This window comes from Pongo abelii, chromosome 12 (assembly GCF_028885655.2).
Source record: "Pongo abelii isolate AG06213 chromosome 12, NHGRI_mPonAbe1-v2.0_pri, whole genome shotgun sequence".
NCBI classification, from domain to species: Eukaryota; Metazoa; Chordata; class Mammalia; order Primates; family Hominidae; genus Pongo; species Pongo abelii.
Genome location: NC_071997.2, coordinates 62,096,005 through 62,109,614, shown reverse-complemented (window position 1 = coordinate 62,109,614; position 13,610 = coordinate 62,096,005). Strand labels below are relative to the sequence as shown.

Here is a 13,610-nt window from a genome sequence, read left to right as displayed (position 1 = left end):
TGCATCTCTTCTGTATCTACTCTCACCTGACTCTTGTGCCTATAAGAAATTTTCAGGATTAGCTGGGAGTGGTGGCTCACGCCTGTAATCCCAGCACTTTGGGAGGCCGAGGTGGGCCGATCACGAGGTCAGGAGATCCAGACCATCCTGGCCAACATGTTGAAACTCGTCTCTACTAAAAACACAAAAAATTAGCCAAGTGTGATGGTGGGCAAAAGAATCACCCGAACCCGGGAAGTGGAGGTTGCGGTGAGCCGATACCTCGCCACTGCAGTCCAGCCTGGGTGACAGAGACTCCGTCTCAAAAAAAAAAAAAAAAAAAAAGGCAGAATTTTTGATAAGGTCTCTGAAAATTTGAGTAAAAACTATGAATAGTTTTTTACCTAATAATAAATTCCATAAGAGGTTTTCATTTTTATTCTTAGTTGGTATCTACCGTCTAGAACAGGGGTCCCCAACTCCCCCCAGGCCATGGACCAGTATGTGTCCATGGCCTGTTAGGAACTGGGCCACACAGCAGGAGATGAGCAGCAGGGGAAGGAGCATTACTGCTTGAGCTCTGCCTCCTGTAAGATCAGCAGCATTTGTGAACTGGGCATGCAAGGGATCTAGGTTGTGTGTCCTTATGAGAATTTATCTAATGCCTGATGTTCTGAGGTGGAACAGTTTCATCCTGAAACCATCCCGCCCATGGAAAAATTGTCTTCCACAAAACTGGTCGCGGTGCCAAAAAGGCTGGGGACTGCTAGTCTAGAACACTGCCTGGAACATTGCAATATCATTGCAGTGATATTTATTGCTCTATAAATATCTGTTAAAGAGTTAAATGTACTGTCTCAGAATGACTTCTGAACATTTGCAATTTGCTAGAAAATTCTCTCATTTTGCTTAAGTTACCCTAGGAGGAAAAGATTAGTTATGTCTTTTGCTAATGAAGAACTGTGTAAACACCAGGCATGCTGGCTCACACCTATAATCCCAGCACTTTGGGAGGCTAAGGTGGGAAAATCGCTTGAGCCCAGGAGTTGGAGACCAGCCTGGGCAACACAGTGAGATCGCTTCTCTACAAATATTTTTAAAAATTAGCCAGACATGGTGGCACATGCCTGTAGTCCCAGCTATTCAGGAGGCTGAGGTGGGAAGATACCCTGGGCCTGAGAGGTCGAGGCTACAGTGAGCTGTGATCACACCACTGCGCCAGAGCCTGGACAACAGGATGAGACCCTATCTCAATTAAAAAAATAAAAATAAATTGTGTAGAATAGTAAGTGCTTGTGTATATACTATACATCAGCATCCTAACCTTATTATTATTTAACAAATGTATACCCATCACAAAGAATAATCTGTTACAAGAGATGGCTGAAACTGCCTTACTAGTTGGGACCTCCTTCACTAGGTAAACCAGCTTGAACAAATGTATTCAATACTATGCCTGCAGACACCTTAAGGGATATAGATCCTCAAGACTTTTCATTTTTACTTATATTTTGCAACAAACTGTAACATTTTAGATAACTGATATTACACATTTTAAAATAAATCCATTTATTGTTGACATCATTCTCACATGCCACATCTAAGCCACTGGTAATTCCTGCTGCTCTATTTTCAAAACATATCCATAATTCAATTACTTCCCATCACTTTCACCGGCACTAACTACAATTACAGGCACTGCTTTCTCTCACACCTGGATTGGCTTCCTGACTAGGCTACTTGCTTCTGCCAGTTTTAAGGTTAAGATAGGCTATACCACTACTCTGCTTGAAACCCACTTACAGCTTCCATTCCTACTCAGATAAGATAGCCCTCATAAGGACCCGTATGATCTGGCATTTTCTATCTCCCCTAACATTCCCATTTATCATTCTGACCTCATTTCCTACTCCTCTACTACATTTACTCTCTTGAGGCTAAGCAACCAGCATGCCCTGCCCCCAAGGGCCCCTTGCACTAGCTCTTTCTAGGGTGCTCCTCCTTCAGATAGAAGCATGACTCTCCCTCATCTCCTTCACTTTTTTCCTCAAATGTCACTTATCAAAGGATGACCTTCCTTTATTATTCTCTATAAATATCCACCCCTTCCTCCTTACCATGCATACCCTGCATTATGTTTCTCCATAGCACTTATTACCATCTAACGTAATTACTTATGTAAATTTGTAAAAGGTCTATTATATGTACTACCATATCCCCAGTTCCCAGAAGAGTGACAGCCATGTAGTATGCTCTCAATATTACTGAGTGAATGTAATGTTTCTAGCATATTCTTAATTACTAGCAGTTATTTGGAAACATAAGTATTATCCAATAAATATCTCATTTTAGCCAACCTTTCCTTCAATCTAATCTTTAAAATAGGTCTGATTGTCGCCTGTAATCCCAGCACTTTGGGAGGCCGAGGCAGGCGGATCGCGAGGTCAGGAGATCGAGACCATCCTGGCTAACACAGTGAAACCGTGTCTCTACTAAAAATACAAAAAATTAGCCGGGCGTGGTGACGGGCGACTGCAGTCCCAGCTACTTGGGAGGCTGAGGCAGGAGAATGGCGTGAACCCGGAAGGCGGAGCTTGCAGGGAGCCGAGATCGGGCCACTGCATTCCAGCCTGGGTGACAGAGTGAGGCTCCGTCTCAAAAAAAAAAAAAAAAAAGATAGGTCTGATTCTCAATACAAGAGATTTTATTTCATACAAATTACAAGGCCAATACTATTTGGAGAGTGGAGTAGACAACAAGAATGAAAGATGAGCATGGAGCAGAAGAAAGGCAAGGCCCACATTAGTATACAGCAACTAACTGGGCTCCGTCTTGCTCTGTCATCCAGGCTGGAGTGCAGTGGCGTGATCTTGGCTCACTGCAACCTCCACCTCCTGGGCGATTCTCCTTCCTGAACCTCCGGAGTCCCGAGTAGCTGAGGCTACTGGCATGTGTCACCACACCTAGCTAATTTTTGTATTTTTAGTAGAGATGGGGTTTCACCATGTTGACCAGGCTGGTCTCGAACTTCTGACCTCAGGTGATCCACTCACCTCGGCTTCCCAAAGTGCTGGGATTACAGGTGTGAGCCACCATGCCTGGCCAGCTGCAGGCTTTTAAAGATGGTCTATAATTTACAGATCTGCACTCTTAGCAAATGTGAAAGCCACACAATAACAGTATAGTTATCTCAAAAGAGAACACTCATGCATTTGAGAGTAAACCACACAAAGGATATTAAGGTGTCTGGATTTGAGGGAATTAACATTCATCAACTAACACCAGCAATGTTTTTCTAGTCTAGTGTGTAGCTTTTAGTTCACAAGTTGAATATTTTTAAAGTGACCAAGGCCAATTCAGACTCACTATACACGTATTTTTATTTTTTTACTGTGGAAAATTTCAAATTTATACATGGAGAATAGTAGTATACATCACCCATATGCTCACTACAAATGTTTGAACTTATTAACTATACCCTGAATACTCCTCAAAATAACCTTGCAGTATAAACTTTCGGGAAGTTTGTCTCAGAATATGATTCCAAAGTATTGGTGACAAGAAATCAAATACTGGTATTCTCTAACTTAACATGGAGATGCCGAACACTCAGATGTAGCAAATGAAGGCATTTCCAGTGAGCCATTTAGGTATGTGGGTGATAAAAATTCAGACTCTATTTTATCCTCAAGAAAGAGTAAAATTTTAATTCACTGCTTGAAATTCTACCAGATTTTTTTTTTTTGAGATGGAGCCTCCCTCCTGTTGCACAGGCTGGAGTGCAATGGCGCAACCTCGGCTCACTGCAACCTCCACCTCCCGGGTTCAAGCGATTCTCCTTCCTCAGCCTCCCGAGTAGCTGGGATTACAGGCATGCGCCACCATGCTCAGTTAATTTTTGTATTTGTAGTAGAGACAGGGTTTCGCCATGTTGGCCAGGCTGGTCTTGAACTCCTGCCCTCAAGTGATCCACCCTCCTCAGTCTCCCAAAGTGTTAGGATTATAGGCGTGAGCCACCGTGCCCAGCCAATTATACCAGTTTCTTAAACAAATTTATTGATCACTTACCATGGACCACACTAAGAACATATATTAAGAGGCTGTGTTTTTAATGTGCTAAGAACTGTGCTAAGAACATATATTAAAAGCCTCTGACTTTCAGGGTCATTAAAGCAAAAATCTTACATTAAAATTAAAAACACTACTAGGAAAACTTAGGGATTAGTACCCTCATGTTTGGTCAAGGTTTGCCTGACTAGAAAAATAGGAGTTTGGGTTGAGGGAAGTAGAAACAAGAAAAGACTTTTACAGTATGACTACTTTGAGGAAGAGTTTCTTGGATGGGGTGTTTTAGTGAGGGATACAAGGCAAAATAAGTCATAAATGTAATAGTTAAAAGTTGAGGACAGGCCAGGCGCAGTGGCTCACACCTGTAATCCCAGCACTCTGGGAGGCCGAGGTGGGCGGATCACCTGAGGTCAGGAGTACGAGACCAGCTTGGCCAACATGGTGAAACCCCATCTCTACTAAAAATACAAAACTTAGCCGGGCGTGGTGGTGCCCGCATGTAATGCCAGCTACTTGGGAGGGTGAGGCAGGAGAATCGTTTGAACCCAGGAGGTGGAGGTTGCAGTGAGCCAAGATCGCACCACTGCACTCTAGCCTTGCAGCCTTGGTGACAAAATGAGACTCCATCTCAAAAAATTAAAAAGTAAAAACAAAATTAAAAAGTTAAAAAGTTAAGTGGTCAGATACTTCTGGCAGTTTTTAAAATTAAACATTTTCAAACTAATACTGAGAATATTAAATTTACATTATAAAACACGAGCAGTGCCTTAACCCCAAATGCTGATGACTGTCATAGCTAAGAGGCAAGAGGGAAGAGATTACACCAACACCGTGAGGCTAGTAGTTTTTTAGGGAGTATTCATCTACAGATACAATCTTTCCTAAAACAAAGGTCATGCATTAATTGCTACGTCCTACTGAAAAATACTTTCTGAGCCTCAGGAATAGAGAAAAGAAATTTCAAGGTTACTAACAGATTAACTGACAATCTATTAAGAAAACAAGTGTAACCACATTTCCAATATAGATAAGAAATAGCAACTTAAAAGTGGAAAAATTTTGGAGGTAAAAAAACAATTACATCGTACTTCAGAGCAACTTTATTAGAGAGCTGCAAAGAGAAACCTAAAATTGCATTTTTAATGCATGGAGCTCTCAAACTGCCAGTATTCCAAGACTATAAACAAAAAGCTATGTCATCCAAGAAAAACAAAAAGCTATGTCAAGAACTCATTGAGCTTTTCTTCTTCCGAGAAATGCCAACAAAGGCAGGATCAACTCATTCGATAATACTTCGAAAAACAAAGAACGCAGTGGGGGAAGCCACACGACAAAGAAAATATCCACGCTCCGATAATTTAACGCTATCTCTAAAAATTCTCTGTAAATATGTTAGAGCATTTACAGCCCGCTCGTTCAACACCATGTCAATCACAACAGCAGCAAACGACTATAAAAATAATATTAAATCCATTTCCCCTCAATTGATATATTCCTTCTGCGTGAGATTTCCAAATCCTTGGGGTGTCTGGTTAGGCTTTTTGGTCGGTGGGTGCTACAGAAAGAAAGCCAAAGGTTAAAGAAAAATGCTTGGCTTTTTTCCAATTGGCAACTCCAAGAATAAAGTTTACTGCACTGAAAATGAGTACAAGCAGCCTCGAGGGGGGAAAAAAAATCTTATCACCGAGAAGAAAACGAAAGGAAGAATTTCAGTAGGAAATCAAAAGTAAAATTAAAGGGAGACGGCTGTAAAGATAAGAAGAGGTTAATCAAAAAGGGGGAGAAGCGGGAAAAGGAAAGAAAGCATAGGACAAAAGGAAGGTTCGACGAGTTCTAAAAAGAGGTCTGAATTGAAGTCTTTTCTCCAGGTCTAAGACCACAGAGGGCCCGTGGCGAGAGCAAAGGTCATGCAATGGTGTTGCTAAAGTGAAGGGATTAATTGAGAGGGTTGAGCCCTGTCTCCCTTCACCTCGTCCTCTCACAGATTGGGTCTTGGTTCTAAGCATCCAGGTGCATGCTAAGGAAACAAAAACCACGATATCCCGGTGTCCACGGAGAACAATAGGCTGGGAGCGGCGCAGGGCCGAGGCCTTCCCTCCGGGACGACCACCATCCCGCCTCCCTCATCGCTGCCCCAGACTCACAGAGTCTTGGGCATCTCGTCCTCCATGGCTGCTGCTGTCGCGGCCGGCGCCTCCGGGTCCAGCTCCCTGCCCTTCACTACCTCCCAAATCGTTTAAGCGGTTATGGCTACGGGATAGTGGGGTTTCTCGGCTGACCAGAGGTTACTCCGCCTCCTCCTCCGGCGGCAATTACACTAAACCGCCCGGCCCAGCGGGAACAATGAAGCCCCAATACAAGATGGCGGCGAGCCGGGAGCCTAGGAGCAGCCAGCAAAGTTACCCGGGCCGCGCAGGCGCAGAATAACCTTGCACTCTCAACCTCCGGGCCGCCCGGCTACACCTTAATCCATAGGTTCACTTGTTGCGCAGCCGCTCTTCCACCCGACGCGAGGGACGTCTCGGACTGCGCGGGCGCAAGGATTAACTACTTCACGACTTGCGTGAACTTTTTTGTCTTCTGGCTGCGGATTCGAGTGTTTCGACCGCGAATTATAAGGGAGTGGAAACCTTCAGTGACAGTAAAAAGCCTAAATCTTTCCTCTTTTGGAAAGATATATAAAGACTCTTCAAGCTATCTGGTTTTTAGAGAGCGAGAAGCAAAACGCTCGTGCGCCGCCCGGGAATCGAACCCGGGTCGCAAGAATGGGAATCTTGCATGATACCACTACACCAGCGGCGCTGTTGATGTGTGTTGCCGTCAGAATATTTTAGGAGGAAATGGAAGCCGACATTCGCTTTCATGTGAAAAGAATTGTCACGTATTATTTATTCATTTAAAAGTAAAAGTTTATTGACAGTCTATAATCTTGTTTTCCAATAACATAAATAATTTATCTTCTCTCATCCCAAACATGGGAATGGATGTTTCAACTTTCTCTGTACAGAAAAAATATTTCAATTTAAAATGTTTACTTAAGAAATAAGAAAAAAAGTTTTACTTAAAAAAGTAAGGATTTTATTAAGAATTTGCCTCGTTGGTGCTAGCCAAATTTTTGAGCGCGGGGATGATATTTCCAGATGCCAGATTTTTATTTATATTTGCATTTCTTCCGTGTATTGATTGCACATTGAAAAGCATTTAAGAAATAGCTGTTTAGGCCGGGGGCAGTGGCTCACACCTGTTATCCCAGCACTTTGGGAGGCCGAGGCGGGCGGATCACCTGAAATCAGGAGTTCGATACCAGCCTGACCAACATGGTGAAACCCTGTCTCTACTAAAAATACAAAAATTAGCCGGGCGTGGTGGTGGGGGCCCGTAATCCCAACTACTCAGGAGGCTGAGGCAGGAGAATCCTTGAATCTCGGAGGCGGAGATTGCAGTGAGCCGAGATCTTGCCATTGCACTCCAGCCTGGGCAACAGAGCGAGGATCCGTCTCAAAAAACAAACAAACAAACAAACCCAGCTATTTAATGCAAATTGGTCACAAGAATCTTAAAAGTAAACAAGTCAAAAGATACATAAACTTCAGTCCAACTTTAGGAGGCAGAGAAATTAGAACTCTGAAATGTGATTCAGTATACTCTGTATGCATTTCACATTGCTTATTATATATATATGTCACTAAAGTAATCCTATGTCTAGGAATCTATCCTACAGAAATAAAAGAATTAATTTATAAAGATTTATGTGCCAAGATACAACTGCAGCATTGTTTATAGTAGAAAAAAATGGAGTAACCTGAATATCCATCAATGCCACTTATGGTAATTTATTCAATTTACATCAAATACATGTGGAACTTTTTCTTTTTCTTTCTTTCTTTTTTTTTTGAGACAGTCTTGCTCTGTCTCCCAGGCTGGAGTGCAGTGACACAATCTTGGCTTACTGCAACCTCTGCCTCCCAGGTTCAAGCGATTCTCCTGCCTCAGCCTCCCTAGTAGCTGGGATTACAGATGTGCGCCACCACCTAAATTAGCCTAACTAATTTTTGTATTTTAGTAGAGACAGGGTTTTGCCATGTTGGCCAGGCTGGTCTTGAACTCCTGACCTCAGGTGATCTGCCTGCCTCAGCCTCCCAAAGTGCTGAGATAACAGGCGTGAGCCGCTGCCCCCCACTGGAACATTCATTTTATGGACTATTTTGCAGTTATTGAAAAGCTATTAATCAGATCTGTAGTGTTGAACTGGAAAATATCTATGATGTAAGTTTATTTAAGTTGTAGAAATATTTTTTAGACATAGGAGAATTTACACATCGAAAAACGTGATGTCGGCTTAGCGGGGCGGCTCACGCCTGTAATCCCAGTCTTTGGGAGACCGAGGCAGGCAGATCACTTGAGCTCAGGAGTTCAAGACCAGCCTGGCCAACATGGAGAAACCCCGTCTCTACTTTAAAATACAAAAATTAGCCAGATGTGGCGGCGCATGTCTGTAATCCCAGCTACTCCGGAGGCTGAGGTAGGAGGAGAATCACTTGAACCTGGGAGTCGGAGGTTGCAGTGAGCCCCTCGGCCACAGAGCAAGACTCCTCAGAAACAAAACAAAACACCAAAAAAACAAAAACGTGATGTCCTCTTTAAAGTAGTTTCTTCAGACTGTATACATTCTGGATTTTCATTTTTGGAATTGTCTTTAGAGTCTCTGACACATTCTTCAGATTATTTTCAAAGATATCAAGTACTGGTCTTTTGATAGTGAATAAAACAAATGTTAATGGCGATGGTGTTTTTAAAACACCTTTTTGGGACATCCATATAAAGTGTTTTTCAGTTTAATGGTTTTTAGTTTATTCACAGAGGTGTGTGTGCAACAATCACCACAATCAATTTTATAACATTTTCTTCACCTCAAAAATGAAACCCTTAGCAATTAGCAGACACTCCCTGTCCCTCATCCCATTCCATGTCCCAGCCACTAGTCTTTCTGCCCCTATAGATTTGCCTATTCTAGACATTTCATATAAATGAAAGCATGTAATATATGGTTTCTTGTAACTGACTTATTTCACTTAACATTATGCTTTTCAGGGTCATCCATGTTGTAATGTGTATCAGTACTTCATTCCTTTTTATTCCCAAATAAAACTCCATTATATGGATATTGCACAAGTACTTTAGGTAGAGTAGTTTTTAAGTTACAAAAGTACAACGTGCTTAGTGTTACAAATGAAATGAAATGGATACATAAGGAAAATATTAAAAATGTATCTTCTTCCTCCTCTTAAGGTAAGTAATATTAATAGATTCATCTGTAATATTCCACATTTTACTCTATACAGATGCACATGTATACACTTGGGATTTTTAGGTATTTTTTTTTTTTTTTTACAGAGTGTCACCCAGAGTGACAGTGTCTCGGCTCACTGTGAACTCTGTCTCCTGGGCTCAAGCGATTCTTGTGCCTCAGCCTCCAGAGTAGTTGGGATTACAGGTGTGAACCACCACACCTGGCTAGTTTTGTTTGTTTGTTTGTTTTTTGAGACGGAGTTTCACTCTTGTTGCCCAGGCTGGAGTGCAATGGCACGATCTTGGCTCACTGCCACCTCCACCTCCTGGGTTCAAGTGATTCTCCTGCCTCAGCCTCCCGAGTAGGTGGGATTACAGGCATGTGCCACCATGCCTGGCTAATTTTGTATTTTTAGTAGAGACGGGGTTTCTCCGTGTTGGTCAGGCTGGTCTTGAATTCCCGACCTCAGCTGATCTGCCTGCCTCGGCCTCCCAAAGTGCTGGGATTACAGGCGTGAGCCACCATGCCCGGCCTAATTTTTTTTTTTATTTTTAGTAGAGACGGGATTTCACCATGATGGCCAGGCTGGTCTCAAACTCCTGACCTCAAATGATCCACCCACCTGATCTCAGCTCACTGCAACCTCTGCCTCCCAGGTTCAAGCGATTTTCCTGCCTCAGCCCCCCTAGTAGCTGGGATTACAGGCATGGGCCAGCATGCCCCGCTAATTTTTGCATTTTTTAGTAGAGATAGGGTGTCACCATGTTGGACTGTCTGGTCTCGAACTCCTGACCTCAAGTGATCCGCCCACCTTGGCCTCCCAAAATGCTGGGATTACAGGTGTGAGACACTGCGCTGGGCTTTTTTTTTTTTTTTTTTTTTGAGACAGGGTCTCGCTCTGTTGCCCAGGCTGGAGTGCAGTGGCAGTGATGTCAGCTCACTGCAGCTTCTGCCTCTGGGCTCAGGTGTTTCTGCTACCTTAGCCTCCTGAGTAGCTGGCACACAGGCGCATGCCACCATGCCTGGCTAATTTTTTTTTTTTTTTTTTGAGATAGAGTTTCACTCTTGTTGCCCAGGCTGGGGTGCAATGGCTCGATCTCAGGCTCACTGTAACCTCCACCTCCCGGGTTCAAGCAATTTTCCTGCCTCAGCCTCCTGAGTTGCTGGGATTACAAGCGCCTGCCACCACGCCCGGCTAATTTTTGTATTTTTAGTAGAGATGGGGTTTCACCATATTGGCCAGGCTGGTCTCGAATTCCTGACTTCAGGTCATCCGCCTGCCTCGGCCTCCCAAAGTGCTGGGATTACAGGCATGAGCCACCATGCCCGGCCCACGCCCAGCTAATTTTTGTATTCTTTGTAGAGATGGAGGTCTCACTTTGTTGCCCAGATTGGTCTCAAATTGCTAGGCTCAAGCGATGCACCAGCCTCGGCCTCCCAAAGTGCTGGAATTACAGGTGTGAGCCACTGCGCCCAGTCCTGGCCTAATAGTTTTTTAATAGTTGCAAAATCGTCCCTAAAATGAAAGTTCCACAATGTATTGGATGGTAAATTGAATAAATTACCATAACTGGCATTGATAGATATTCAGGTTACTACTTTTCAAAAATCTATTGTATTACAAATAATGTTGCAGTTGTATCCTGGTACATGTATCTTTTTTTGTTTTTTTTTTTTGGAGGCTGGGGGGCAGAGTGTCGCTCTGTGCCCAGGCTGGAATGCAGTACCGCAATCACTGCTCACTTCAGCCTCTACCTCCCGGGCTCAGGTGATGCTCCTGCCTCAGCCTCCTGAGTAGCTGGGACTACAGGTGCACACCACCATGCCAGGCTAATTTTTTTGTATTTTTTCGTAGAGATGGGGTTTCGCCATTTTGCTCAGGCTGGTCTCGAACCCTGGGCTCAAACCGTCCACCCGCCCTAGCCTCCCAAAGTGCTGGGATTATAGGTGTGAACCACTGAGCCCAGCCTCTTTCTCCAAGTTTAACTTTATTTTGTATCCAACCTATTTTCCTCTCATCTATATTGTTCTTCATGTTCATGTACTAGTTATTCTTTTTTGTTTGGGTGAAGTATTGTAATTACAGAAATGAGATTTTTTTTTAAATGAAAGGCCTCACATATTTATTACTGAATCCAGCCAACCAATTCGTTCATAACAGATTTGGAGAGGAAAACACGTCGAACTCTCCAGATAGGGTTGACATTTTCAGCTTGATATGGTAATGTGATCGTGACCTTCAGACAGCACAAATATGTGTGCCATCTCATGTACAATTCCTTATAGACCCAGCTTGGTTCTTCTCCAATGTCTCCTTTTGGAGTTGTACTGATTTTATTTCCAGTTTTCATCCGAATCCACTGGGGAATGGGACGATTTTGCTTTTGTTTCTTGGCCAGGAATCACTTAATCCTGAAAGTCTTGTGAGAAGACATGGTGAGGGTGGAGTCAAGAACACACCACGATGGCGGAGAAAGGAAAAGAGGCATGAGATCATTTTATACCCATCATGCAACCACAAGCTTTTCTCAACTGATAATACTAGGACATTAATTATAGACCCGTATTTTTTTTTTTTTTTGAGACGGACTCTCACTCTGTTGCCCAGGTTGGAGTGCAGCGGCGTAATCTTGGCTCACTGCAACCTCTGCCTCCTGGGTTCAAGCAATTCTCCTGTCTCAGCCTGCTGAGTAGCTGGGATTACAGGTGTGCACTACCACGCCTGGCTAATTTTTATATTTTTAGTAGAGACAGGGTTTCACCATGTTGACAAGCCTGGTCTCGAATTCCTGACCTCAGGTGATCTGCCTGCTTCGGCCTCCCAAAGTGCTGGGATTGCAGGTGTGAGCCACTGCGCCAAGCTCCAACATTCTTTTTTTGTATTTTTTATTTTTTGAGACCAGCCTGTCAGGTTGGAGTGCAGTGGCACAATCTCAGCTCACTGCAACCTCGGCCTCCCAAGTTCAAGTGATTCTCCTGCCTCAACCTCCCAAGTAGGTGGGATTACAGGCATGCATCACCACGCCCAGCTAATTTTTGTATTCTTAGTAGAGGCGGGGTTTTGCCATGTTGGCCAGGCTGGTCTTGAACTCCTGACCTCAGATATTCCGCCTGCCTCGGTCTCCCAGAGTGCTGGGATTACAGGCGTGAGCCACCGTGCCTGGCTTCTTTTTAATGCATGCATAATGTTCTACTGTATGGTATGTTGGGGAGAAAAAAGGAGTTTTCCTCTACCCTTCTGAGTTTTTGGTTGTGATAGACCCCTGTAACAAAAGATAAATTAACAAGAAGAAAACAAACAGGACCAGGCATGGTGGCTCATGCCTGTAATCCCAACACTTTGGGAGCCCAGGAGTTCCAGACCAGCCTGGGCAATATGGCAAAAAACCATCTCTACAAAAAATGTAAAAATTAGCTGGGCATGGTAGTGGATGCCTGTGGTCCCAGGTACTCTACTCTGGTGGCTGAGGTGGGTGGATCGCTTGAGCCCAGGAGCGGGAGGTTGCAGTGAGCCGTGATAGTGCCATTGCACTTCAGCCTGGGTGACAGAGCGAAGACATCTCAAAATAAATAAATAAAAGAAAGAAAGAAAAAAAGAAAAACAGAAATTTAAAAACATGTACGTCACGTATTCAAAAGAGAGACCAGGGAAATGAGCAAATCTCCAAGAGGTAGCTTTGAATTCAGGATTATACAGCATCTTCAAAAAAGAACAGTATATGTTTAGAGAAGTGTTAAGAGAGCCGGGCACGGTGACTCACGCCTGTAATTCCAGCACTTTGGGAGGCCGAGGTGGGCGGATCACCTGAGGTCGGGAGTTCGAGACCAGCCTAACCAACACAGAGAAACCCCGTCTCTACTAAAAATACAAAATTAGCTGGGTGTGGTGGCGCTTGCCTGTAATCCCAGCTACTCAGGAGGCTGAGGCAGGAGGATTGCTTGAACCCGAGAGGCAGACGTTGCCGTGAGACTGCACCATTGCACTCCAGCCTGGGCAACAAGAGCGAAACTTCGTCTCAAAAAAAAAAAAAAAGAGAAGTGTTAAGAGAAGGAAAATGATTTTTAGTCTCTAGGGGTGGCAAATTACGGGAAGGCAAATAAACAATAGAAAAAGGCTCATTAATGAAGTTTGTCATGTAGATTCCTGGCTGATAAAGGTTTGTCAAAAGACAAAATTACAACTAATTTAGTTTAAAGAGCATAATTGGCTTTTAGTTGCGATTGTAGAATTGTGCAACACCTCATTTCATAAAATCGAATGAGTGTTCCTATG

The 13,610-nt window shown here is 43.6% G+C and overlaps 1 protein-coding gene, 1 non-coding gene and 1 pseudogene across 15 annotated transcripts in view; all 3 read right to left on the bottom strand.

The window, feature by feature from the left end:
• Window positions 1-6,536, bottom strand: part of TIA1 (TIA1 cytotoxic granule associated RNA binding protein) — a 38,468-nt gene extending 31,932 nt beyond the window's left edge. For 3 of the 14 annotated variants that reach the window (XR_008522371.2, XR_008522372.2, XM_063713616.1), the window contains exon 1: window positions 6,192-6,491. Coding sequence is in view for 9 of the 14 variants with exons in the window: in XM_063713616.1 (XP_063569686.1) it covers window positions 6,192-6,217 (26 nt within the window). In the remaining 5 variants the exon portion in view is untranslated. Of the gene's footprint in view, window positions 1-6,191 lie in introns of all 14 variants that reach the window. The other 11 variants (XR_008522370.1, XR_002913816.2, XM_024242141.3 and 8 more) reach the window with 8 other exon arrangements.
• Window positions 6,537-6,778: 242 nt separating this feature from the next.
• Window positions 6,779-6,849, bottom strand: TRNAG-CCC (transfer RNA glycine (anticodon CCC)). The gene has a single exon. It is a non-coding gene; the product is annotated as a tRNA-Gly (tRNA).
• A 4,694-nt stretch (window positions 6,850-11,543) lies between these two features.
• LOC112132114 (large ribosomal subunit protein eL39-like) lies at window positions 11,544-11,826 on the bottom strand (annotated as a pseudogene).
• Between the last annotated feature and the right edge of the window lie 1,784 nt (window positions 11,827-13,610).